Here is a 27,446-nt window from a genome sequence, read left to right on the forward strand (position 1 = left end):
ACACACGCAGCCGTCGACTCTCTCAGAACGCACATTCGCCATCTGTCAAGGATCCCCGACCATCATTTGGCCTCCCTACCAGCCGAGAGACCTCAAGCGACCTTTTCAAGAGTGATTAACGCTCATCAAGTGTGCATACCGTCATATTTTACACCGGCGACGAAGCTTTCATCTCCCCTGTGGTGCCTACGACAGCCTCAAGTGAATTTTGCTATTCCTGGAATTACAAAAAAGTCCAATCATCCATCGCCGGCTTTGAAGCAACTTACGCTCCTACTACTGCACCAGATGTATCATGACCGCATTCATATATATACGGATGGTTCGACTTCACGTACCAGCTCAACTGCCGCATTCGTCGTTCCAGCCAAGAAGGTTACAGTTAAATTCAAATTGTCGCACACGACCACATCTACATCGGCAGAACTTGCAGCTCTCGATGCCGCTATGATGTACGTCACCGAAGAGCCAACCGAGAAATGGGTCGTATTTTGTGACTCTAAGGCAGCCCTTCACAGCATCAAGTCTGCATAACGTCACAGAACTTACGAACAGATAATATCTGACATCTGGAAAGAGGGCACACCATTATATTTCAATGGATTCCTGCTCGCTGTGGCATCGTCGGCAACAACCTAGCTGACAAGGCTGCCCGGTCTGCCCACGAAGATACCCAGACGTGTTCAATGCCTTTGGCGAGGTCGGACGCTGCCAGGGAACTTCACCTACATGCACGCAAAAAGTCGCAAGATCTCTGGAGTTCAGGTGCCTTCAACTGCCGATTGTATAAACTGGACCCCACGCTACGGCTACAACTGCCATCTAGCCTTTCCCGCGGCGAAGCAACCTTGCTGTACCGCTTGTGGCTGGGAGTAGCGTTCACGAACTCATACTCCTATCGTTTGGAAATGGCCGAGAGCCCGATGTGCGATTCCTGTGGGTGCGAGGAGACAATCGAGCACCTATTGTGTACCTGCCCCCGCTAGGATGTACAACGCCTCTCTCTGCGGGAAACTTTACGCAGACTGGACTTAAGACCGTTAACCGAGTCAGATACTCGGACCGTGGCCACACCCGTCACTGGCACGAAAAGCGAATCGCGCATTAGTGCAATACTTGAAGTGCACCGGCTTAAGAGACCGTTTATAGCGCCCCTGTGCATAGTGTCCCGCCCACACGCGCTCAGTGCTCACTCTCTCCCTTTTTCCTCTTTCTATTCCCCTTTTCCCCACCCCCAGTGTAGGGTAGCAAACCGGATGCTCTTCTGGTTGACTTCCCTGCCTTTCCTGTCCTTGCTTTCTCTCTCTCTCTGTCGTGCTGTCAGGTGCGTCCTGAACCTTATACGCATGATTTCACGGGTGCGATGTAGGTTTCGGTTCACAGGCACATAATATACATTTACAATTTAACCTGAGACGCCATGCCGTACCACTGCGCTTACACCGCATTCTGCGAAAATTAATCGTTTCTCACGTGTACGTGTCATCTTAATTCCTTGTGTTTGCGTTCTTCGCCGGCTGTTACGCTGGCGCGCTGCTCCGAGAAATGCACCGGGAACTGCGGTCGGCTTCCGTTTTCAATAGTTTTGTAGGTGGGTCACGACTCTTGCGTCGTGACGCGTTTCCATTCTCCCGAGAGCTATACGTTCAGACCAACGCTCGCAGCAATGGAAATATCCGGAAGCCGCGATCCTTCCGGTGTCTCCAACATCTCTAAACTGACGACATCGCCTTCCACGCCCACTTGGACAGTCAGCGGCCGTCAACGCGATCCCGCCGCGTTTGTGCCGTGCTCCGCGGTGCACGACTGTCGGCGATTGGCGAGGACACCAACAGCACTTTGAGATTTCCTTAAACCTTGGGGGTCGACCCTCAGAACCTGGCTAATGTTGCGTTCCAATTGATCTGACTGTACCGGCCAATTGCGGCAAATTGGCGTTTCGTCATCTGGCCGTTGAGATGTCGCCACACAGGCGCTATATATATAGTCTTGCGCCTCAGATCCAGTCATATTGACGAGTCATTTTCACCTCATATACGCGTCGAGGATGTTCTGGCTCTCTGCCGTGGTGAAAAGAGTGACACGACGAAGGCCTTCGCCACATCATGAGAGAGGTCAACTCCGTCCCGTTGAATCAACGCGGAATCCGACCACTGTTAGCGACGTAGGTTTGAAGGTTTGAAGGTTTGAAGGTTTATTTCCGCAACTGGTGTTGCGAGGACAGCCAGGGAAAAAGCTGTATAGACAGCCACAACCACATGTCAGCGCCTGGACGAGCCGCAGTCTTTGTAGCTTCGTCGAGTTCTCAGAAGCCCTCGCCTTCCCGAAGTATCTGGCTCTTATCTGCACAGCAGTACCAGGAGGACTTCAAGAGTAAGAATTCAAGCGTTCTGCCGGATGCCTGAGACCCGCAACCATATTTCTGCTTGCGCAAGTTGCCATCGATGACCACGCCCACGACTCCCGATTCTCCGGTAGTACAATCGATACCCGTGCACGTACGAGAATGTTGCTTCGTTGCCGCCAACCACACTTACTGCCGCCAATGAGTGTACTTGAATTCGATGGGAGCCAAGGCACCTGCCATGTCGTCAATCTCATCCATTTCAATCCGCGGGAACTCTTCTCTATTCAGCTGCAGACGTCAGCAGGACGGAACACGAGAGAGAGAGAGGTTCCGTCTACCTGGACTACCACACACGCACACTCCCCCCCCCTCCCCCCCCCCCTCCAGAATAAACATTCCTGGCTAAACCGCTGCCCGTTGCTCCCCGTTTCGTCCAGCTTCCTTCATTCGCCCCAACCGCCGGTGTCTGCCCACTTCCCAGCCTGCGGAATAACACTAGGAAAACTAAGTGTAGCAGTTTCTAGAGGAAAACTGTTACCTATTGGTCAGCAATTCCTCCTAACCTACCAGCCAACATGCCATCTGTAACTGTTGAATCTGTTCTCTTGCACGTTTTCTTCGGTATCACGGCAGCCGTTTCTGTTCTTCTTGTTCCTGTAGTGACTTGCGTTCACGCCTATACGGTATAAGCGAAGGCGTCTTTATTTTGGAATTATATTGCGTGGCACTAACGAAGTCTCAATCCGGCCCGACTGGCAGTGTACAGCTCGTGTTTTCATCGACGCACCTGAGACCATGTTGAGTGCGTTGTGCTTCCTAGGTGTTTTTTGTCAGCTGATCCTAGGCTGAGACTTCCTGGACTATGCTTCTGCTCTCGCTTCATATTGCGAGCGTGTCATACATATCACGGATACAATGCTTACACCCCTTTCGGGCTGTTCACCTTCGTGCTTGAACTTGGCTGTGGCTACAAACTACGTCCTGCCTCCAGGACGTAGTTACGTATCGTTACGTATCGTTACGTATCGCAAAGTAGCCGATGGTTGACCGTTAATCGTACCTTGTCACCTCTTCGATTTATTTATCCGGGCATTCAAATCGCCCCTTACCTGTCTTGCCCCGGGGGAGAAGGCAAGAAAGCTTTGCTTTAATATTTTATTCCGATAGGAATTATATGGACATTCCAGGCGAATGTATACGTCGTCGTCGCCGGGATGTTCCGTATAAAGTCCAAGTGCGATAACATCGCGGCCGCGCGCCGCATGCAAGCTAAAGCTTGCGAGGGTGAGCCGAGAAGGATGATGGCATGTCTTCTCGCGTTCGCAAGGGAGGAAGGCGGGGAGGGTGCGTGCCGTCTTCTCACGCGCGCAAATCGCGGGGGGGGGGGGGGGGGCGAGAGGTTAGCGAGGAAATGTGCGTGCTAGGAACGGGGTTGAGGGAGGCGAGCAGGTGAGCGCGCGTATCCTCCTCTACACCAGCTGCGGCGGCTGCCGCGCGCGTCGTGCCTTGGAGGCAATCTGCGCTGGGGTCGAAGGCTTGCCGATCGGAGATAGCTCATGGCTTCGTGTGCGCTGTGTTCTCGCGCGCCTAGTTCGCGTTGAAGCGAGAGGCAGCACGAATGTAAAGGGGTAAATTCGCTTGCAGCTTCCGCCGGCGCTCTTCATTGTGCCAGCATTGTGACAGCGAGTGTCCGTAGTCATCGAGTGACATGCGCGTTCGTGTTTGCGTGTGCACGCGTAACAACGTACTCGTTAATTTAGTTAGTGAGCGAATGCTTGCAGCAGTTTATGCAGCTGATAAAACGAGTAACGTTACATCTTACAGCTGTAAAGCTGTAATAATTTGCTATCGCAATCAAGCCTTCGCTTGTCGGGCGAAACTGTGAATTTTAATACGCATGATCGTCTCGTCGTGATGTACTCACCAGGCTTGTTAGTTTGTAGGGCCCGTTTACCTGTCGAGGTTTAGAACCTTTTCGTGTCGAGACGCGATCTGCAGAAACCAGCGCGTGTGTTTCAGCAGCCTATCAGCGCTGACAGCCTCGTCGGCGTTGACAGCTCGTCGTGGTCGAAGGAGCAGACGTGCGAGTGCTTCCTGCGTGGCGGCGGGTCGTGCATTTTCGGGCCGGCGATGCAAGGTCGCCGCTGCATACTTATGGCGTTCGTTGGGCGCCTACGGTATAGTCACGTGGGCGCACATTGCACCGCATTGCAGCGGCAGGACGCTCAGTGCCTGTAGAACGTGTCGGAGAGGACAAGGCTTCGCTTGCCTTATTTGACAGTCATTGCCGAGAAGGGAACCCGCGTTTCGTGCCGTAAAACTCTAGCATGGAATGCGACAAAGGCGATCTCTAAGAATAAAAGCTCTAACAATTTCGTTCTTAAAACTGCCAAATGAACATCCACTCCTGTAGGAGAGAAGCGTACCTGGGATTCTTGACGATGTCGAATCGTACGCGACCGCACACAAGTGAAATTAACAACCTGCGCACATATCGAAGGCCTTCCTCGAGAACGAAATCGCGTTCACTACTTGCCTATACAGGTTGATCACCAATAAGTCTATATACGTAATGGGAACAGTGCGCACGCACCAGATAAGCATGCCGACGGTCACTCAATCCCTGTTCACTTGTTTCTCGAGCTCCATCATTCCGTCTGACATCTTCTCATACGTTTGTACACCGTGGTGCACCACCGAGTACATCGGTGAACGTGTCCGCTAAACTCATACCGCCATCGTTTATGTCGCGTCACTTCTTGCAGCGTCCGTTTGCTTTCGGCTCTGCTCTCCATTTCCTCCTTTTTATCGTTCCTCGTCTTCTAACGCTGTGCACAGGCATATCGTGGTAGAACAGGCAAGAAAAGAAAAGAAGAAGGAAGGAACGAAAAAGTTATAAACAAACGCGAAAGAACGTACACCTGCTCGCTCCAATTCCACGGCCGATTTCTCAGACGCGACACTTGTCTAGAAACAGCAGAAAAAATAAAGAACAAAAAAGGAACGGTTTCCAAAGCGAAGCAGACGAAGCGAGTAGTGCAGCACCCATGCGTCTGCGTGATAATGCCTGACAGGGAAGAGTGCAGGTAAAGAGAAAACAAAGAGCCGAACAAAAGAAATAGGTTTCACTGAAACAAACGCAAAGAGACGTCGTTCGAACGCGCTTGTGTGCTTGTGCGCGCATTCACGGGGGTCAGTGAAGCGTATTGAACATCACCGAAAAAGAAAAATGTGTCCCGTTAGCGACCAACTTCAGCAGTGGGTCGCGCTTCTTTTCAGCGAAAAAGCCAATCTCTCTCTCTCTCTCTCTACGAGCTCCCCCTCTGTTCCCGAGAAACTGTCTCTCGTCGTCTTACTTTCTACTTTTCCGCGATTGAGTATACTGCGCTTCGTCTCACTGCTCTTGCCTCGCTAATTCTGTGTCTTTGTCGCTCCTCTATCGTCACCTCGTTTCTTTGCTTTTTTTTTTTTCCAAGTTCGTAGTCGCACGAATCCTAGCGGACCCGCGAGCGTGCGCACAAACGTGTATGCATGCTGCCTCGGCATTGCTGTCTGTGCGCGCACTTAAGTCAAACGTCGGCGCGACTCATTCGTGACGCTTCGAGCTGCGTGAACCCACGCGCCGAGTTGCCGAAATATCGGTCGAGTTTGCGTGAAAAGAAAGAAAGAAAGTCGAAAGGCGTGAAAGTGTGAGTTCGAGCGAGTCGTCGTTAGCGAGAAAATGCGGGAGGGTTGCGAAAAAAAAAAAGATCGCTGAACAGAGGCGGACTACAGGTGTACACGCCTGACGTCATTCGTGGCGGGCTCTTCGAGCGGCCCCGTCTCACGAAAGAGAGCGTGAAGAGAGCGCTCGTACACCAAAAATCCTGTGATGTGAAAGTTCCACGTGCCGCGGCGCAGTTACAGAGGCGCAAAACAAATGTAATCGTAACGGCTCACCGCAACGGAGGCAAAACTGATGAGCGCCGAGAATGCCTGCGTCTTGTTTCAAATTTGAGCCCGGTAATCACACACACTCACATGTTCCAGAGATCTGCAAGGCAGCTGCTCACCTCCCGTCTATTAAGGTCCTCTGCACTATGCTCGTGCATAAAACGTGGTAAGGGCAAATAAATCTGAAATCACACTAACACTCGTACTATTATTGAGTGTAAGTTGAAATATGATTCTGCACTTTCGCGAACCCCGCTGCGCGAAATAGTGCAAGTAGGCTTTCCCTCACCATGAGGTTGTACTATAATACGTAAGATGACCAACCTATCGCTCACGGCAACATTGCGCCGAGGGTTGGCTTGCAAGCAGCGAGGATTGTAGTAAGGCAGAGATGTTAGCATCTCCATGCTATACGGGCGCTTGCAGAATTCCGCGTATCCTTTATTAAGCGTATACTACAGCTCCCTTGAAGCGCACTTTGTTACCGCGCTTGTTGCGCGGTGAAGCCCACCTCGCTCTGCACCAGAAATGGTGGATCAACCCCAGCCAAGAGACGATGCCATCAACGATGCATCGTCCCCTCTGGCTTCGCTTTGAAAAAATAAGCATAGTAATAAAGACAAGAAAAAAATAAAGAAAAAATATCGAGCCGCTTTTATGCTGATGAAGCCCACTGCATGTTGTCAGCGGCAATCCGAAGAAGCGTCCAGTATATTGTATTGTTAAGAATTAATTACTTTGTTTGAGATAGTAAACTGCTTAGTCATAATAATTAAGGCAGGTATGTCAACACAATGTTTTAGTGTTGACATTCGAAAACATATTTTTTAAATGTTTGCGACACGCTATCACTTCCATATCTGGGACACCATTTATGTATGTATGTATGTATGTATGTATGTATGTATGTATCTATGTATGTATATGTATGTATGTATGTATGTATGTATGTATGTATGTATGTATGTATGTATGTATGTATATGTGTGTGTGTGTGTGTGTGTGTATGTATGTATGTATGTATGTATGTATGTATGTATGTATGTATGTATGTATGTATGTATGCATGTGCAACAGATAAAGAGAAAACGCACAATAATCGGAGTGATGGTGGCAACAGCCAACGCTTTAACTCACAAACCGCATTCAGCCAATAGCATTCAGCTATAGCTGACAGTGTTCTGTGGGCGGCGCAGAGGATTCCAGAGATTTTTTCTTATTTCGGTCGAATACATTAACTGTCCATTTTGCAACGTTCTCAACGACGTGTTCATTGAAGGTTTCAGGCCGCAAGGGATGCCGCAAACGCGTCCCACAGGCGACAGGAAGAAAGGAAGGCCACGATGACCGTCAGCCCGGCGTGCTAGAAAAGCTCAAAAATAGTCAATGAAAAAGGCGAAGAGAAAAGCAGACGTGCGAAGAGTAAAAGTAATTCGCATTAATGGAATTGGACACGTGCCTACGTGCGCCAGAATGATAGCGAACTTCTATTTTCATTTTTTTTTTTTTTTACTTAGGCTAGACTGATCGCTAGCTGATCTGCAATCACGTAGAGGAGTCTTTATACGAGCAACAGCACGTTGCCACTTCTAGAGCAAGTGGCTCGCTGTCGTGCAGCAAGGTAATTTTGCTTTCCTTTTGAAAGGAGACGGCAACGGTCGGGTGACCAGGCGCGGTTTTCCTTTTTCTTCCTAACTGTGTGTTATCGTCAGTTGTGCATGATTCACCCCTTTGCAAGCCATGAGAAATATAGTGACATAACGTTTGCTACTCGCATTTAGACTTGTTGGGGATCGTTTTGGTTCTTGTTGATGAGTTTTCGTTTTACTTGGGCACCTGTCTGCAGTGCCTCCCGGCCACATGATTGCTAATTGAAGGCGGAGTTGGAGTCCCAGTTTTTCTGGCTGTTAGAGAGCTCATATATTAACGTTACCTTCGTCATCCCTCAACTCTGCCTTCCTCCTAAACAAATTTCACCCTCTCCCTCTTCTTCATTAGGGGCAGGCTCTCTAGTCCGACCGCTAGGTGAAGCAGCGATCGTGTCAACACGCATTTAGGCACAGCCGAGAAATCCCGACATCGTTTAGGTGTGCGCGTATGGGCATGTGTGCTTGCATGCGTGCGTGCGTTTTTCCTTTAAATTACTCCTTGTCTGAGGTCAGCGCACAAGCTATCCCAACAAAGACTTCGTGTGCACGTCTAGTCGTCATTCCGTCATGTTTGTGCGACAAATTCATAGAGAGATACAGGATTATCTTGTATACTCGCTAACAAAGGATCGGGGGCCTAATTGCGAAACGTGCTCACGTACAAAAGCATTCGTATTCGCTGAGTCAGGCGGATTTGAACATTTGACGCGGTCGGTCCTCTCTCAAGGAAGTGGGAAAGCGAGGAGAGAAATGTTGAGCCGAAAACGCCACTTCTATGTGAGCCACTTCGTCTCGGGTCCCCTTCCAATGCCAATGCGTCTTCCACGAGAAACGACGCATAAGCGTTGAAGCACGCCCATCAACCAATAGCCTCCGCTCCGCCCCGACGGTTTGGAATATTTGGAACGATCGACGTTCTTTCTCCCCCCCCCCCCCCCCCCCCCCCGTCTTTTTTTGAAGAAAAGCGAAAGGACAGACGGTAACTGCATGGAGGAGAGTGTGCGCGCGTGTGTGTTTGTCCTCCACACCTGGTGATGTGCGACCAGAAGGGGGATGGCGCGTGCGTGAGTGCCGAAAGTGAGCGGGAGGAGAGCGAGGCGGAATCGAGGCAGGGAACGAGAGCGGGCCGGCGCCTCGTCGGAGGCGACGACGCGGCGCGGTCATCGCTGGCACTTCGGCCGGTGTAGAAGGGGACAGCGGGCCGGGGGTGTCTCCACGGCGGCATGCAGGTTTCCGTGGGAGGGCGCGACGAGCGATAGAGACCATCGGGCGACGACAATGACGATCGGCGAACCTAGCTGCGCGCTGCTGGACCCGTAGCTGGGCCGTCGAAGACCTTTGCCCTCCGCGCGACGGGCTGTCTCGGCGGCCGACGTCAGCGCGATCCAGAAGCCGCCGCGGGCGCCACCACGGCGTCGCGTGGTATGTGCTCGCCACAGCGACACCAGCACGGTGAGTCGCTGGGGCTTCTCGTGCTGTTTCCCGAGTCGCGCGGTTAATTCGGTCGGAGATTAACTGGCTTAGCGGTGCTTGTAAAAGGGCGTGACCGTTTGGTCAATCTGAAGTTGCGTTTTGGCACGCCCTAATAGAGGATTTCATTCATTACAGCAGCCCGTATTTCTGTAAGCGCCTGAGAAGACAGGCACAAATATTTTACATGTGTCTATACACTCCGGAGCTGCGTAATGTTATCCCTTGATTCTATTCGTCGCCGGGCGTACTTGTAATGTGTCAAGTTTACTTATAATGGAGCTGTGCTATCCAAAGCTTTGTCAACGTAGTTGATACCTCGACGACTGCAGCGACACCGGTACTGTGAGCGCCGGGGGTTCCAGGGTGGAATTAAACTACGCGCCGTCGTTGGGATACAGCCACAGCAAAACTTACGCAGCAATACGTTGAGGTGAAGAAGTCTTTCAGATGCATTAACGGAACGGTCGTGATCGAGGATCGCTCTTATGTGGATAGATTGTATAACCTTTATTTTTCTGATCACAGCGATTGCACAAGAAATTAGCGCAGAACTCATCTACGACGACAGTCCAAGTACACAAATAGCCGAAGCGCGTCATGTATGAGGCGTCTGCTGTAGCCGGGTTCCTCTCTCGCGCTTCCCGCTAGACACGTGGCGCCTTCTGGCGCAGCCGCCGCGAAGTACGCGCATATATACATACAGTGGCACATACACAGTGACAGAAATTGGCGTCAAAGAAACTTGTTGAAGGGCGTCCACATACACATTGAACGGCCCACATTTTTAGACTGTACTACCTTCGGGATTGGTCCACATGTTTGGACCGCTATCGCCTGCATCGGTTCACATGTTTAAAATGCACCATCTCCTGGATCGGTCCATATTTTGTGGAGTAGCTATAGGTAGCTAGATAGCCGGAAAGAGAGCTGGTCCGAGCATGTCAAGAATGCCATTCGCGTTAAAACACACGAAGAATACGCGTATTTATGCGGCTAGTACAAAATATTGTCTTGCAGGTTCTTACGGGTCAGACATTCTTGAACCCTCCGTGGTTGCTTAGTGGCTATGGTGTTGGGCTGCTAAGCACGAGGTCGCGGAATCGAATCCCCGCCACGGCGGCCGCATGTCGATGGGGGTGGAATGCGAAAATGCCCGTGTACTTAGAACCCCAGGTGGTCCAAGTTTCCGGAGTCCCCCACGACGGCGTGCCTCATAATCAGATCGTGGTTTTGGCCCGTAAAACCCCATAATTTAGTTTTTAGACATTCTTGAGGTTCAGCTTTGTCCGCATGAGCGAGTGATGTTCATAGCATTGAGAATTGCGTCGAGAGCTGTGATAAAAGAGCTCGACATCGAACTCTCCTGGTAGCAAATGCTGTTATCAACTGTAGGCGTCCACTCTCTAACATACGCGACGCTATCTCACTGCGTAATTTTCTTCGAAGCCAAAACTTGGTATAGAACATGTCAGGAAGGCGGGTGGATACAGTAAACTCCCAATAAACTAAAGTCGCCGAAACGGAAATGCCGGATGAACGGAACAGTGATATCAACTTTGGCTTGCTACCCCTATAGGCGCAATGTTAACAAACCTGGGCTATACGGTAGGCGTTTTCCCGTGAACTCCGGTTAAACGGAACGTTAACCGAAACTAGGCGTATGGAACAGGAAAAGTCCGACAAACATGTCAAATGGTGACGCTATATATAGCGAAGCGAGTCCAATCCATCAGGCAATTGCGGGAAAGTTAATGAAAATTAAGGACGTAGAAGTTGCAACCGTGTTCTCATCACGAGCATTTGGCTAGGCAAGTAATGACCCCTGAGCAGGGAAAGAACACTACGAAGTCGGTAAATATTTGGTCATTCAGGTTGTCACTACTGCTTCATCTCGCACCCCCAAGAATATAAGAGACATCAGATGATGCCCTTCTTACCCCGTCTGAGAAGACACTTTAATATAGCATCGGTGAAGTTCGTAGCAAAGGCCATGACATCTACTGACGAAGAGACAAATATTAATGCAACGGTGCGCATTACTGTTTCGGACAAGACGGCAGGAGATGAAGTCGAAAAATCTGCCCCGCGTTTTCGAATGCGAAGACTGCGCGCCTTTCGCATATGAACACAAGGTGGCGCAAAAGAAGGTACAATTTTAGAAGCAGAGGGCAATAACGTCTCTCTCCCTCTCTCTCTGTATGTATATATATATATATATATATATATATATATATATATATATATAAACGGCAATATTAAAGCACACGGACGTCTTTCGAATAAAACAATTTTTGGTAATATTTGTGTCCTTCGCTTAAACGAAACTTCGGATAAATGGACCACTTTCTGTCCGTTCGAGTTTCGTTTAAGCGGTGTCTACTGTATATCCATGCGCGCCACTTCGGGCGACTATGCTTTTGTAGCGCCAGACTTCAGGCGCCCTTCTTCCCTTCGAGCATTATCGCGGTGTGCCTGCGACCGAAGCGGGTAATGAAAAAAAGATCCTCCGCAGATGTATGTAAATGCAGGACTTTGAAAGTCCCGTAGGACTCTGTTTTGCCTCTGCTCCAAATCTACCCAACAGTTTGCAAACGCTGTATCCGTCAAGTGCTGTATACGACGTGATTACTTCGCTATGCTGGTCTTTTCAAATGATATACGCTATGTTCGAGCTTGGTACTTCTCCACTCTCCACTATGCCCGAGACATGTTCCTGTATGTTGTGCCGGCTCCGCTCTCCTCGATACCGTCATCGATGCACGTCATCGCACGAAAAGCATAGTTGAACATACCCCGTACAGCTTCGCCCTGAAAAGTGTGTCTATAATCGTTCGGAATGAGAGAACGCGTTAAGCGGTTGCCGATGCGCACCGACGTTGAACGAAAAGGATGTCTTGTCGACTCCAGAGATGCGGCGGACGCAGTCCCTGCATGCTGACAGCTTACACAAGCCACGCACGCTCGGAAAAACACGTGAACTGCATTCTACACGAGGTCGCGAGATGATGCAGCCTTTGCTTGTAGTGACAGAATGTCCGTGCAGTGATTTAGCGACACGTGTGTATGCATGCGTCATGTCCGACTGGAGCGTACTTCTTGGTTCTGTATATGGTTGACGTCGATTGCGGGCCAGCGCGAAAGAGCGGAGCTTCGTACGGTCAAGTGCGATAACCGGTGGCATTCTCTTGCGCCAAATGGGCGTGGGCTGATGCGCGCTTGCAGAAAAGTGCATTTGCTCCAAATAATTATCTTATTATAGATGTCGTTAAATTACACAGCAGGCTTGCGTGTTCCGGGAAAGCCAACTGCCCGCGCACAAGTCCATGATTTCAGAAGGCTGTTGTATGTGCATGTTCATTAGAATATCAACCGCATGTAAATACAGAACCGATAACATTTTTTTTCTTATTTTCGTTTGCCATAAACACATCGCGTAGCACAGCCGCGCAGCTTTCCTCCCATGCTGACGCGTGCGGAGATCGCGATTGCAGCACAGCTACACCTATGTTCTTGAAGCCCAAATCGCCGCAATGCGTGTAAGTAATGCAGTAAAGCTTGCTGTCACATGTATACGTGCGCACGCCGACAAAACCTGCGACGTCTTACGCAGAGCCGCCGTCTTGTAGGTTACAAATCGAATATCATTAGATTTCTACACTAATACGGGACTGCTGTTACATACCTTCGTATATCCTGAGGAGCCCACAAGCGCTACCTGCGGCAAAAAAATTCGGGCAGAACTGATCTGCGATGACTATCCATGTAGCGGCATGGGAATAGACGAAACGCGTCATGTTCCGCGGTGTGTACTGCAGCCGGATTCCTCCATCGAACTTCCCCCTGGACACGCTGCGCCTTATGGCGGCGGCGCCGTGAAGCCCGCGCATATCCTGTGGCACATCCCAATGACCCAACTTGGCATCAAGGATATTCATTGAAGAGCGGCACATACCTACGTGAACGGCCCACATATTAGAATACATGCACTACCTTCAGGATCGGCCCACACTTTGTTGTGATAACTAGATAGCCGGAAAAAAAGAATACCGGTCTGACAATGCCAAGACTGCTGTTCGCATTAAAAGAACCAGGATAAACGTCGTCATGGCAACCATGTTTTCCGCGGGATTTTGAGCGACCGCCGGAATGCTTAATGATGTCTAACCTTTTCGTAGTTTCCTAGCTACTTGATACACACGCACCTTTGCGCGTGACCTTAGATGCGCCTGAAGGTTTAGATGCGGTAGCGGGAGCGCTCGGCAATGGAAAACGTTCAACAAGGTGGTAAATCCGGCTAGTTGCTTGTGTTCAATAAACATTTTCAGTAGCCAGTGAAGCGCTGTCCTGTCTGCTTTTCGTTAAAATTTTGTCTGTGTTCCGGTGCGCTTCAAGACCTGTTCAACATGGAAAATGTTTGTTCGTTCTATTCGCTAACCTTGACAATCATCGCCGACGGTTTTCCGCACATCTTTTTTTACACTCTTCATGTGCTCTCGCTCAATAGCGCGGCACATTCCACATCTTGCCAGAGGTCAGCTTTCGGCGACATGTTTCAGTGTGTCGCCGAAGCCGCTGCATCACTTCAACCACTGCACCGAACCGACAGGCACGCACGTGCGTGTTTTTGGTAACACAGGAACACCTCCTCCTATTTTCACGGCGTATCCAGTCTGCAGATTCACATCCGAAGCTGCAGTACTTGGCGCGTGTTTTCAACTGCTTGCATTAAAAATGACACAGGTTTACTCCCTTGGAGGAATTGAGACTTCGTACCGTAATTACGATGTCAATTGCTAACTACCGAAAAGAAAAAGAAAATAAAAAGAAAGAAAGAACGGAAAAGAAACGGAGACATTTTAGAGTTGCTGTGCTCTGTTACCATTCCACCGTGTAGCGGACATAGTCATATACCTTTTTCAAAACAATACAAGAATCTAAAGAGATAACCAAAAGAACCTGACAATTATTAAGCTACTGTTTTAGTAGATTTTTGTTTATGTCTAATCATTCGCTTTCTTTTTCTTGGTATATAAGAACAGGTGCTAAATAAAGGAATCTGAATGTTACAATTCCCCACTGATCTTTCTTTATTATGAGAGGGAAGAAGAGGGAGGCATCTGAGGAGACTAAAGAAACGGGATCGTACGATATCTTTGTTTTGCATATTATGTAGGCCAGTTATATATATATATATATATATATATATATATATATATATATATATATATATATATATATATATATGAGAACGTTAGCGCAAAAGAATTAATGGCGAAGGCTTATAGAAACGTTAGCTTCTTGAACGCGTGCCGAAGCTATGCCCGCCAAATGTTTTAACATGTTGGTTACTAAGTTCTTAAACGCCGTTTTTGTTTTCTGCGACCTTGTTTACATTCTGTCAAGTTATTGTGCATATTTTTGTTCCCAGGCCGAACTGACTTCGGCGGCATCGACAACGACGCCCTCGACTTCAGCCAGTTAGAAGACTACATCAACAACGACGGGAACATGTAAGTGCGCTCCTGATTTCTTTTCCAATTTAGGCACACGTTAACTCTATGAAAAGGAAAAAAAAAAGAAAGACTTGTGCTTAATTGTCTTGCCCTTCTAGTCCTTCTATTGGTCTTCTGTACGTGCAGTATTCTAGCAACCCGCCGTGGTTGCTTAGTGACTTTGACGTAGCGCTGCTAACCACGAGGTTGCGGTATCGAGTCCCGGCCGCGGCTGCCGCATCTTGATGGGGGTGAAAAGCAAGAACGCTCGTGTACCGTCCATATGCTGTATGCGTATGTGCACGGTACAAATGCTTAAGTTAAACGCTTAAGGTGACATGGACGTTGTCGAGTTCATGTTCTGCCGTTTGTTGCCGAAAATCTTCCATCGTAGTCGAGCTTGATGTCGGTCGAGGTGAGGACGTCGTCCGTAGCCGACAGCACGAACCTTGAAGGTGAAGGCGAAGCTTTATTTGCTTCTATTACAGAAACGGGAGCAAGAGCAAAATGCTACAAAGGCCTGACAAGTTACACCGCGCGCGTACTTGCATGTGTGTTCTAATCTAATATTTGAACTGGATTGCTCGAAGACGCGGACATTACCTGCACGAGAACTCAAAGTGCATTCTCGGTTAATTGACAAAATTTCACTAAATATTAAACTAATTACGTTGCGACACATGCATACATCACAACAGACGAATCGTATAGCCCCTGAGTTCGCTGGGCGCATCCACCTGGAACTATAATTTTCAGAGGGTACCATTTCGATACATCCATAATTCCCAAAGTGTGCGGCGAAATACGTCGACGTTCCAGTTATTTTTGTGCTTGAATACCTAAAACTGTATTTTCTGAATAGATGAAGTTGAGCAACAGGACATATTTGACCCCAGTTTGACGGCGCATATCTTGAAACCTGTACCATCCCCAAGCAAATCGGAAATTGCTTAGCCATTCGATATCTCGCCGTCGACATTGTTAACCACACGGAATATGAAGCAGTGTGGGTTGGGAAAATTTGAGAAGGTTCTTTTTTTTTTTTTTCAGGCAAGCGAAATGCTGATGCATGACTCCAGATACTCCGAGTTAGAAGCTGCGCCTTTGAACTGCTAAAGATTGCCAGAGTCACAAGATTTGCCATTCAATAGACCGGTATTGTTCGCGAAGGCTAAGGCGCCGGTAACTCGAACGAACCAGCCGCAGTTCTAGTGCAGCAACGGATGGTTTGAACAAATTAAGAAGCACCCTATAGAGTTTATTCAAAGACGATCGCGGTCGAAAGTGCAGTTAGCGTTTCACGTAGGTGTAAGGCAGTCCACCTTTCAAATGAAGTGTTACCATCTCTGTCACTCTCAGTCACCGCACCTCAGCTACAGGCAGCTTTTATTTACGTCATAAACCGGACAGCTGAGTCTCGGGCAATCTTTACCGACTCGAGTGGCCCTGCAGTTCCTGAAGTCCCCGCGCATGCAGGAACAACTCGTCATGGACATCAGACGCTTGTGCAATAAAGCCTGCGCATTGCATACGAGCGTTGTGTTGAAGTGGTTGCCAGCCCACTGCGGAATACAAGGGAACATTCAGGATGACTGTGTTGCCAAAGTTGGGCACGGCACTTCGAGAGAAATGGTCCAGATACATTTCACACACACACAAAAAAAAAAAAAAAAAAAAAGACGCGGCGACACTGGCTTGGCGTTTCCAGCGATCCCTCTGGACAGATACGGACCCCTATACAAAACTGATCCATGCACCGTGTGACTTTTACATGCCGTGAGGCCTCAATAGACAAGACCAGACATGTCTTCACCGCATCAGAATCAACGTGGCCTGTACACGAGCTAGAGCACTGCACGGGCTGTTTTTGAAGGCCCGGTCCCGGCCCGAGCCCGACTCTGTAGTTTCAAACCTGGCCTTTACCCGGCCGGGGCCCAAAAGATTTGGGCACGGCCCGACCCGGCCCGGCCGGTCCGGTTCGGCCCGTTAGCGCTTGAGCGTAAGCGAAGCATGGTCCAATTCTCGGAAATTGTGAAGATACCATCCACGGCACAGGACACTTTCTAGGGATAGTTTTGAGTGTGTCCACGCGGCTGAGCCCACTCTAGAAGAACGGCAGATTGGGCGAGTAGGGGGTTTTATATAATGGTTAAAAAAACGGCGCTAGAAACGTGCACCGGACAACAGAAGAGAGGATGGCGCTGATTACAATTGCTGATTACATGGCGCTGTCTTACAATTGTGTTTATTGGAAAAACACGATGGCGTTTTAAAGCCTTACATTAAGCCGATGCGAATAAAAGCACTTGTCATTCCCTACACATTGCCTCGTGCATGGTCGCGGGTGAGATTAACACCGTTGTTCACCCCGGTTCAGCGAGCCCATTTCCTTCAAAGATAAGGTTACGGAAGGCTGACTAACACACCTACTACCTTTTCTCATTATGTGAAATGCTTCGGCCAATTCCCTCGTAATGCTATAATTGTGCGCAAACATGATTTTTTTGTCTCATCAAAGAGCGGTTTACACTCGCATTCGAAACAGTGCTTTGCCAGGTTTGTAGATTTCTTGCCTGAAGAATTCTGGTGCTCCGATAGTCTTACATTAATGCATCGATCGGCCTGTCTGCCCTATGTATGAAAGGCCGCATGACATGGCATGGCCGCATGACATGGATTTGGTAAACAGCATCAATCTTACAGGGCACGGGCCTTTTTCCATAGTTTATTTTACCTGTCCCATTTTACCTGGCCTGACCTATCCTCTGCTTTTTAAACATTATGGAAAACCACTCTGTAGATTCTGTGGGGAACCAGCAACGCTGAATCATATAATATGGGACTGCGAGGAGGACAAGCTCCCTCCTAGCCTGATGGCTTCTCCCTCACCTGAAACATGGGAGACGGTGCTGCGCAGTTCTAGCCTGGACACCTAACTCCAGGCCACAGAACGAGGTGTAGAGGTCGCCATCAAACGTGGATTGACGGCCTTCCGGCCCGCCTGAAGAAACCACGCCTATTAATCGACCTAACGCTGACAAAATAAAATTTTTAACAATAGCATACCCGGCCTATTATGGGCCTGGCGGAGACCCGGGCCTATTACGGGACTGACCGCGGCTCGAGCCCGACCCGGGACCGCAATAGAGAGATAGCTTACCCTATACCCGAGCCTGGCTCGCGGACTGGGCCGGGCTCTCTGGCTGGCCCGTGCCCGTGCAGCGCATGCTCTAACACGAACTACTTGAAGTGCAAGGTTAAACTGACGGACTTGCCAATGTGCTTTGAATGTAGTGCTCATGAAGACCTGCAACGTGTTCTGTGCGATTGCCGCTACGCGTGAGAGGGACAGTCTTTGAAGGCGGCGCTGCCCCGCAACAGTACTCAAGCTTGGAACTGCAGCACATTCTCGGCCCATGGCAAACCACCATCTGCGCGTTACGCGCCACGAAAGCGCTGCTAACGTTATTGCGGGCCACGAACCTTACCGAAGTTTTGTAAATATATCTATAGTGTATGTGTGTATGTGTGACTGTACCTGCTGTTAAGTGTTTATCGCTGCATGTATCATAATCATCGCCCAGCACCTGGAGTAGCATGTCAGGCGAACAGCAAGGCTAACATCTCCAGCGTATCACTAAAGCTTGTCTCTCTCTTTCTCTCTCCCTGGTAAATGAATGCGATGGTGATGGCATTTACAACATCGACAAAGATGCAATTTCTTACGAACTCTTGCCCAAGCACACTTAAAACACACAAAACGACTGTTTGGTAAGCAAAGAGCTGCGGACGTGCGGTTTGTTTGGCGTATATATACGACGCAGGCGAGGGCACGCCGTCTCGTTAATACTATGCACGTAAGGCTCAGAAACCGCGTGGTGCTTTCGAAACGTCACGCTGCCGAAAGGCGTTCTGTACAAGAGTAGCAGCTAGCGCGCGTATATGATGGCGACAGTTCTTAAGCACAACGCCCGGGGCTGCCCAATCGGAGATTCGTAACCGTACACCATTTGACGGGCAGCGCGGTCGATAGTTGCTTGAGTCGTGGAAGGAATGACAACTTAAGGGTGGCTTTTCTTGAGTTTCTGTATATATAGTTTCACATATATTTTGCAGCCTTGATGAGGGCATTATTGAGACGACAATCCCAGTTAGCGTACCGGAAGAGCACGCTACAAAGGGTACATGCTCGTAGCCTATACGGCGAAATGGGAGGCTTCGGCACCTACCCTTCTGGGATCTATACATCTGTTAAGTCAATAGTAGAAGGTACTGGCTTTGGCAAATATCGACAACTGCACCAAACATGCATTCTGCCGCTTAAGTTCCCTAGAGCCAGCAGGCGAAAAAACGCAGCTGCGAGCTGCAAGGGCGTACGTCATGGTCTGCTTGCTGGAACTAAGTTACCCCTTAACATGTCAGTGTCATTCTACTCTGTGAAGGTGGATGCCCAGCTAATCTGTGTATGTAGGCCCCTTAAAGGCGAAATGTCCATTGCCGTGCGTCAAACGCCGTATGCACATAAATGGAAGGCGAGGGCGCAACTATAGTCGCTCCTCCGCGCTGTTGAGCCTCGATATATGATGAGGCACAGGGGGTTATACATGCCCATGTATTGTTGCCAACCGCGGCATGACACCTTTTACTAACGAATCCCGGCACATAGAACAGACACGCACCTCACCCCACTCCGAGGGCACACACTGCTTCACCGTAGCCATGCAAGGCGATCGTGCGTTGGTCCAAGTCCCGCAGCGCAGTAATGGTTGTGAGGTCACTCGAAAACCACAACCGGTCGCACACAACACAGGCGACACAAAATTGGTTCGCTACAAACTCCTTCTAAAACCTCGCCGTTGCTCCGGTGAAACTTTCCAAGTTTGCGGTATCAGGGCCACATGGATGGTTCGCATTTCGTTCCTCCTCGCGGTCCTGGCGGGCAGCACGCTTACGAGACCGCGACCGCAGGAGAGTGGAAGGAAAGGAAAGGAGATACGCAAGCGCTTGGAACGCCGACAAAGAGAGGGCAGTGCGGACGTAGACATGGCCGACGCTGGTCAAAGCGCAAAATCTGTTCTTATCAGCTTAATATCTGATACGGCTTGTATTTGGACCTAAGAAAATTCCCAGGTCTCCTTAGTTATCGCCTAAGAGACGCGAAGGCGAAAGCCTTGCAAAGCGTACTGTAAATCACCTTAATCCACCTTAATCTAACGTAATGACCTTAATTTACCCTAATACTCCTTAATTCAGATTAATCCACCCTAATCTGCCTTAATCTTCCTTCATCCGCCTTAATCAACCTTAATCCACCATAAACCTCCTTAATCCACTTTAATCCATCCTAATCTACGTTAATACTCCTCAATACATTTTAATAATCCTTAATTATCTTTAATCCACCTTAATCAACCTTAATCCACCCTAATGCAATTTAATCCAATCACCGATTAATCATGAATTAATTTTGCTAATCATTAATCATCTCTTATACATGGCTGGACATGCTTTGGTTCGCTTCTGGCCTTCCTTGGGTCACGTGATATTTTTGTACCTCACAAAGCGACCTTGAAGCATGGACATTTAAGGATTTCGCCTTATTTTCGCAAGTTAGCGGAGTGCTTAAAGCCTGCTTCACCACTGCCGTGGGTAGGCCCGGTATTGTACTATCTTCGGGGTCGGCCCACGCATGGGGAGACATTCTCGATCTTTACACGGCTCGATAGACGCACGCAATTTTTTCCAGAACCTAGCCATATACAGCTTCGCTGTAAAAATTACGCTGGTATAAAACGAGGAGGAAATGTCGTCATAGCACTAGTTGCTGCGGCAGCCGCGTCGTGTCGGCGCCTTGATCATGTCGCATACATACAGCCGTCCTCGCGGCATAATCGCTGACCAGTATATGTATACTGCACTACGAACCACGTGGCTGACGCTGCTGGTTACTCGAGAGTGGTATCGCCGCGGGTGCAAACGCTCCTCCTGCGACTGCGCAAACCCGCGAAAGAGTTGAAAATGACGAAAAATGTCTGCGGGAAACTGCTTCAAACGCGGAGGCGTGGTGCCGACACGACGCTGATCGCCGTGCCGGCGCCTCTGCAAGCGTGCCCTGCAGTTCTTCGCTGCACTGTAAACTACGTACTCGCGTCGGGAAATGGCACGCGCGTAACGAGTGCACCGAAGATGGGGCGGCTACGCGTCGCCCTCGCTCTTGCGAACCGTTGATCCCGTTTCAGCGGGTGCCTTGGCTGTATGGCAGCGGGACTTATAAGAGGAACCGAGCGACGCTCCTGACTCAGGTAGCGGGCACATATGGTGCTATCGTTGACTCCACCCCCCCCCCCCCCCCGGACACATAATTTCCCCGAAACAGTGTTAAATCTCCGAGTCTATCGATTCCCATCGTAGTCAGTATCACCTTTTTTTTAACTAACACCGTCCTCAATATCCGCTCTCTTTAAACAAAAAAGTGTAATAATTGGCGACACTAGTACCAACCCACTAGACCATCCCAATAAACCATCTACAGATTAAACCAATTGTCCCCTTGGTCTTGGCTTTAGTGCGCGTTACTCTTCCGACCAGCTGTATTCCTAAATCTCACTGGCACACTGCTCGACCAGTCTCTTCAGAAACAATGAAATTTTATTATTATATATAAATTTACTACGAAATGCAATACACAGGAAAAAGTCCCGGCGTCAGAGACTGAAAAATTGGGACTTCCTGTACATGGTATACACGGAAATAAAAGTAAACTTAGTTATAGCAACGATAGAAAGAAAACAATAACTCTAGAAACAAATTACAAAGGCAGCAAATATAAGGAGAAACACTAGAACACGAATTAAAGAAATTATACGACTAGCTTAATCAGCAACATATAGAAATACGAACAAATTGAACAAGAAAGCGGCATGATTTAACAATTCCACACGTCATTGATAAAATATTAAACGCAATAAAATAAACTACAGCATTTACCACGGACAATGTAAATGCATACGTTATGTGGTACGTTTAATTATGCTGGGAAGCGTGAAGACATTATTGGCTTGTAATAATTGTTTGGCGTTCTAATCTGCTAATCGTCCTTTTCATCCAGAGTGTGCTATCCTAAAAGTCAATTAACATATTGGTGAACTGCAGCGCAGATACACACAAGGACACAAGAGACGACAGACGAGCGCCTCGTCTGTCGTCTCGTCTCTTCAGTCATTCAGTCAGCATTACTGACCATTATCCCACTTTATTTAGAATTTCCTGCACTTGCACAAAGCGTCTAAAGAGCTTCATTAAAAAGATAACAACTAACAAGGAGGAGTTCATAACCCGGTTATAGGAAGCTAAATTCGTCCAGAGCAAATTCACAAAACGACGCTAACGCTGCTTTTGATTAATTTACCTCTTCAATAAAGAAATGTATAGTCGATGCCACTTGCACCGTGAAATGCATAATAAATATTCTTGATTCACATAATCCCTGGTTGGTTAATGACATTTCGAAGAGCATGCGATCTTAAAACCTTTACAGGAATATCAAACAGCGTCCCTTTAATATTAGACTGAAAACTCGCTACAAAGCCTTCTCTAACGTACTTAACAGATTATTCCTGAAGATACTAAGCGGAAATACTAATAATCGAAAATCTTGAAAGTTGGAAATAATTCAAAGAAACAATGGAAAATTATCAGCTCATTAATAAATAGAAACACTCTGGATACACCCATTAAGAAACTACGATACCCTGGTGTCATTTACAATAAACCACTAGACACTGCTGCTGCTTTTAACGAATTCTTAACTGATTAATTCCTTCGGTCAATCTCGAACAGTTTTGCAGCGTTCTTTACAGCCGTTTTATATCGTTCCGTCTGGAACAGATGAAATTATTCATATCATACAGCATTTGAACGTAACCAGCCCTGGTTTCGATGATGTACGTCCACTCAGCCAATATAAAACTAATAGCTCATCACATTGATGTGCCTTTGTCTTACATAATAAATTTAATAGAATTCCACTGTTGAAAAAGGTGACTGTAGTGGCATTGCAAATTATCGGCCGATAGCAACACTGCCATTATTTAGTAAAGTAATATAAAAGTGCATTGAGAAGCGCCTAGACAAATATCTCTCCTAATTAAAAATGTTATCACCTAATCTCGTCTCTGGAGGGGATGATCTACTGACCTTGTCTTATTTTCTTTTGCCGATAAAATTAAATGTGCCATCAACGAAGGCAAACATGATGGAACCAGTTTCGTCATCTTTCTAAAACATTCTACTCAATTAGCCACATTACCTTATTAGCCCCGCAACAGGATTTGTTATCCCTGCCTTTTGACTAATCAAAAAAGCTTTTTATCTTACGGGAAACAAGCCGTCTACAATAGTCCTGTGTTTTCCAAATTAATTACAACTAACAAAGGAGCGCATCAAGGCTTAATATTCGCCCTCTGATATTGTTACTTTATATAAATGACATACCTAACTGCCTTACTGAAACTGAAGCTTCCTTATACGCAGAGGACACCACAATCCTTGCTACCGACCGGTCTATCTATTCTCTGAGTAGTAAATTAAACACTGATTTACAGAATGTATTAAACTGGTGCTGGCATAACTCTATTGCCATTAGCCCTTCTGCAACGTCATTCATGTTGTTCCATTGAACTCAAAAGTAATTGCCATATAATCCATCAAATAATTTCAACGACCACATAGTTCATGCTGTTTTTGAGTGCTCACTTCTGGAAGTATCATATTGGACTCGAAACTGAAAAGAAGCAAAGCACGTGACTCAATAAAACGTGTTAGCCCCCTGGTATCAGAACATTATTCAAGGCCCGATCTTAATTCAATACATCCACTTTGCTTACACTTTATTTTGCATTTATTAGCAGTAATTACTGTACAGCATCATGGGGTAATACTTATCTGATGCATTTAACTCCGGTGCCACATTTACAGGACCAGGCCATCAGAACCTTAATCATTAGCCCATTCCGTATAAAACGCCTCTGTGGTCCCTCACGACCACATATTACTACCAATTAATAACTTCGTTAAATATAATATTTCGATCGCCTTGTTCAGGGCACTTGACGAAATTCCTGTAAATATTTTATTCTAAGTCATCTCTCGTTAATACGGATCATACCAGATTCGCCGCCCATAACAATTCTTTTTTCTTATCGGTGATGCGAACTAAATACGGAAAACGCGCTGCATATATTTAAGCATTATCATTTTGGAATAATCTCCCATTAGATATTAAGTTGCCTCCATCGTTACGTGCTCTTAAACAAATTCCATTTTCTTTGCTACTAGATAGCTAACTTCTGATGTTTGGTGCATTATATTCTGCTTCTTATTACCATATTTATGGTTTCAAGTGTTGCGATTATTTTGTGTATATTTATGAGCTGCCTAATCGCTGACATATCAAAGTTTGTATTTTTTTCTTTGTTGCTTTTAAAACGCGCTACACCATTCCTTTACGAACAGAAGATCTCCATACAGCTCTACGCTCTGGGACCTCTTCCTGCATACTTCAACACGAATGTGCGTACACCACTGAGTTACCTGAATAAACTGAAACTGAATTTACGCAGATGTAAGTTTATCCAGTGGTAAACACATTCTAGGAAAGAGGCCCGGGTTGTCAGCGAAGACGCCGAACGCGTTTTAATCGTAGGCGCCTGCCGACGCTGATGCTGCTTTGTATGGCCGCAACACGGACGCACAGAAACCATCAAAGTTGTGTTCAGAGGCGAACGTCAAAGTGACGGATTAAGAACGTCTTGAAATTTGCACTCGACTTCGGAGACACGAAGTATATTATTCGTTCGTTTCGAAACGGAGTGCACGGTTTGCGTTGGCAGCAAATGGTGCCTTATGAGGTGCACGAGTGGTGAAAGCTCTAGTAGACGAAACTGCTGGCGCACGAAAAAAAAAAAAAAACTGAGAGAAACGTTCTCTAAAGGCTACTAGCACGTCGTCCTCCAAAATCAAATGATGTCGTGTCGCCGCTGTCGAGCTCGGCTTTGTTTCAGTACAAGTTTTACTAGGTGCAACCCTGTTAGGCTACACATTCCCCATTACCACTGTTTCATGGGGCTCTCGGCTTTTAACGAACTATCGCTTGTAACGAAATCTGTTTTCTGCACCGACAGCCTCGTTGTAAAGCACACACACACACACAAACACACACACACACACACACACACACACACACACACACACACACACACACACACACACACACACACACACACACACATATATATATATATATATATATATATATATATATATATATATATATATATATATATATATATATATATATATATATATATAAACCGACACTGCGCCGAGATCTAGTATACACACCTTTATGTATACTAGATGTTGGCGCAGTTTCGGTGCGTGCATGCGTCCTTGTCACTGCTCTCGAGCGCTCGGGTTGATCATCGACAAGAACGAGTCCGCAGATGCGATCTCAACGTTCTTCCCCTGCGCAGCTACTTCCACGATGAGCTGGTGAGTGGTGAGACCCCGACGCCTGGCAAGCGACCGTGCGCTCCCGCCCCGCCAACACCGGCTGGCTCCGGCCTCGGCTCTCTGGGGCAGCGCGACGCGCTGCCTTCCGTGGCCGCTCTGCTGCACGGCGCTCTCTCGCCGGCAGAGGCCGCCACCAGCGCACCCCAGCCTACGGCAAACTCCGGCCAAGCACACGGGTGAGTAATTAAGAAAACAATGAAACCGTATTGTCGACACAGGCGGGCTTACGACTTGTTTTTATTGCGATAGCAATTGCATCCAGGCGCATTTCTTCCGTCGCCGTGACGTTCCGTATAAAGTCCTAGGGCGATAACGCCGTCGCCGCGCGCCCTACGCTGAGGAGAGCCGACGATCGCGGCTCAATCTCGCCCGCACAAAAGAGAGGAGATCGTGGAGGAAGCGCGCCGTCTTCCGTCGCGCGCGAGGAACCCAACGCTGCGATGCAACGGGGGGAGAGGAGGGAGGGGGTGGTAGGCGTTCTACTCCGGCTGCAACTGCTTATGCGGCGGCTGCGCGCGGTCGCGCAGCCGTGTCTTGAGAGCGACCTGCTTTGGGGGCAGAGTCTGGATGCGTCGACGGCTCGTAGCTTTGTGCGTGCTGTGTTTCCCCGGCGCTCAGTTTACGTTGAAGCGCTAGACAGCACGAAGGTCACTTCGCTCGCTGCTGCTGCCGCGCTTCCTCACGCCAGCGTTTTGATAGCGCGTGTCTGCTGTTATCGAGTATGATGTGTTCGTGTTTTCTCTTCGCACTGACACCGTGCTTGTTAATTTAGTCAGCAAGCGAATGTTTACAAGTTGATGCGGCCGATAAAAGTGCTCTCCTTGCTTCGTATGGCTGCCTGATAATTTGGTATCGCAATCGATGCTTCGCCTTTCTGGCGAAACCACGACTTTTGTTCCCTGCCTTTGTCGTTACTATATTTCTTTCCATAATGCAACACGCATTTTATAGAACCTGCAAGAGTGATATTATCTGGTATCTATTACCGTATTGTCACGTGGAAGACCTACAGACAGAGAGGAGGAGATGCTTACTTTAGTGAAAACGCGAGACGTTAACATGGGCATAGTAGGTCTGGCGTAGTAATAAAAATGAAGGACAAAAAGGCTAATTCGACAGCTCAACGTAACGCGAGCGCGCCGAGCTATGTGCAAGCTGTATTACTTGTACGAACCTGAAAGTATTTTTTTTTTATTTTACGCAATTCTTGTGACTGAATGCGACGGGGAAATTGAGCACTAGTTGATTGCTGTAAATCTTGTTCAGTGGACATCGTCTCTTTTGAATAATCTTTAAGGACTCCCTATCATGCTCTTTAAAGTGGGCGTTATGTATTTGTTCGTTCAGTCAGGTATGAGTCAATGCATATGGCGAGCGACCGACTCTAGCTAATAAATCAACCTCGCTTTAACATTCCAACCCGGTCAGTAACAAATGCTTCCTTTCGGTAAAGGAGCGCTTTGCCACATTAATGGTCGTAGTGCGGCGAAACAAGCTTGCAGTTTTGAACGCTATACATTGGACAAATGCACCGGGCGATGTTGCTACATCTTAACTGTGAACAAACGAGTATTTGTTCCTTTCTTTGCTACATTGGCGCCTTGAAGATTTCGTTTCGTCTCGCGTACAACTTAACAATTAAGAAAAGCTTTTCGTGAGAACTTCGTGGGAAAGTGCCGCTCACAATCGATACCAATATCAACTGCTGCTTTGTGTGGGATGTTTCAGTAACGGCTGTATCCAGGTTTCAACAAAATAGAGAACCCAACGGGTAACAAGGCTTGTTAATTTATTAGGAGCCCTAGTACTAATACCAGCTATAATATGTAGTTCTCCAAGATTGGCGACGAAATACGTATTGGCGTTCCTCGTATCTTTGTGCAACAATGCTTGAGTCTGCGGGAAAATAATGTCAATGCATTTCGACGGAAGTGGTGCTGTAGCTTAAACATTCGCAAGAAATCGATTTTCCTTTACCAT

At 47.8% G+C, this 27,446-nt stretch overlaps 1 protein-coding gene across 3 annotated transcripts in view; it reads left to right on the top strand.

Annotated features, from left to right (window-relative positions):
* Positions 1 to 27,446, top strand: part of LOC126537471 (uncharacterized) — a 129,856-nt gene that overhangs the window by 53,498 nt on the left and 48,912 nt on the right. For all 3 annotated transcript variants that reach the window (XM_050184480.3, XM_050184482.3, XM_050184481.3), the window contains exons 2-3: positions 14,831 to 14,912; positions 25,427 to 25,642. In XM_050184480.3, the coding sequence (XP_050040437.1) occupies positions 14,831 to 14,912; positions 25,427 to 25,642 (298 nt within the window). The remainder of the gene's footprint in view (positions 1 to 14,830; positions 14,913 to 25,426; positions 25,643 to 27,446) is intronic.

This window comes from Dermacentor andersoni, chromosome 4 (assembly GCF_023375885.2).
Source record: "Dermacentor andersoni chromosome 4, qqDerAnde1_hic_scaffold, whole genome shotgun sequence".
In the NCBI taxonomy this organism is placed as follows: domain Eukaryota; kingdom Metazoa; phylum Arthropoda; class Arachnida; order Ixodida; family Ixodidae; genus Dermacentor; species Dermacentor andersoni.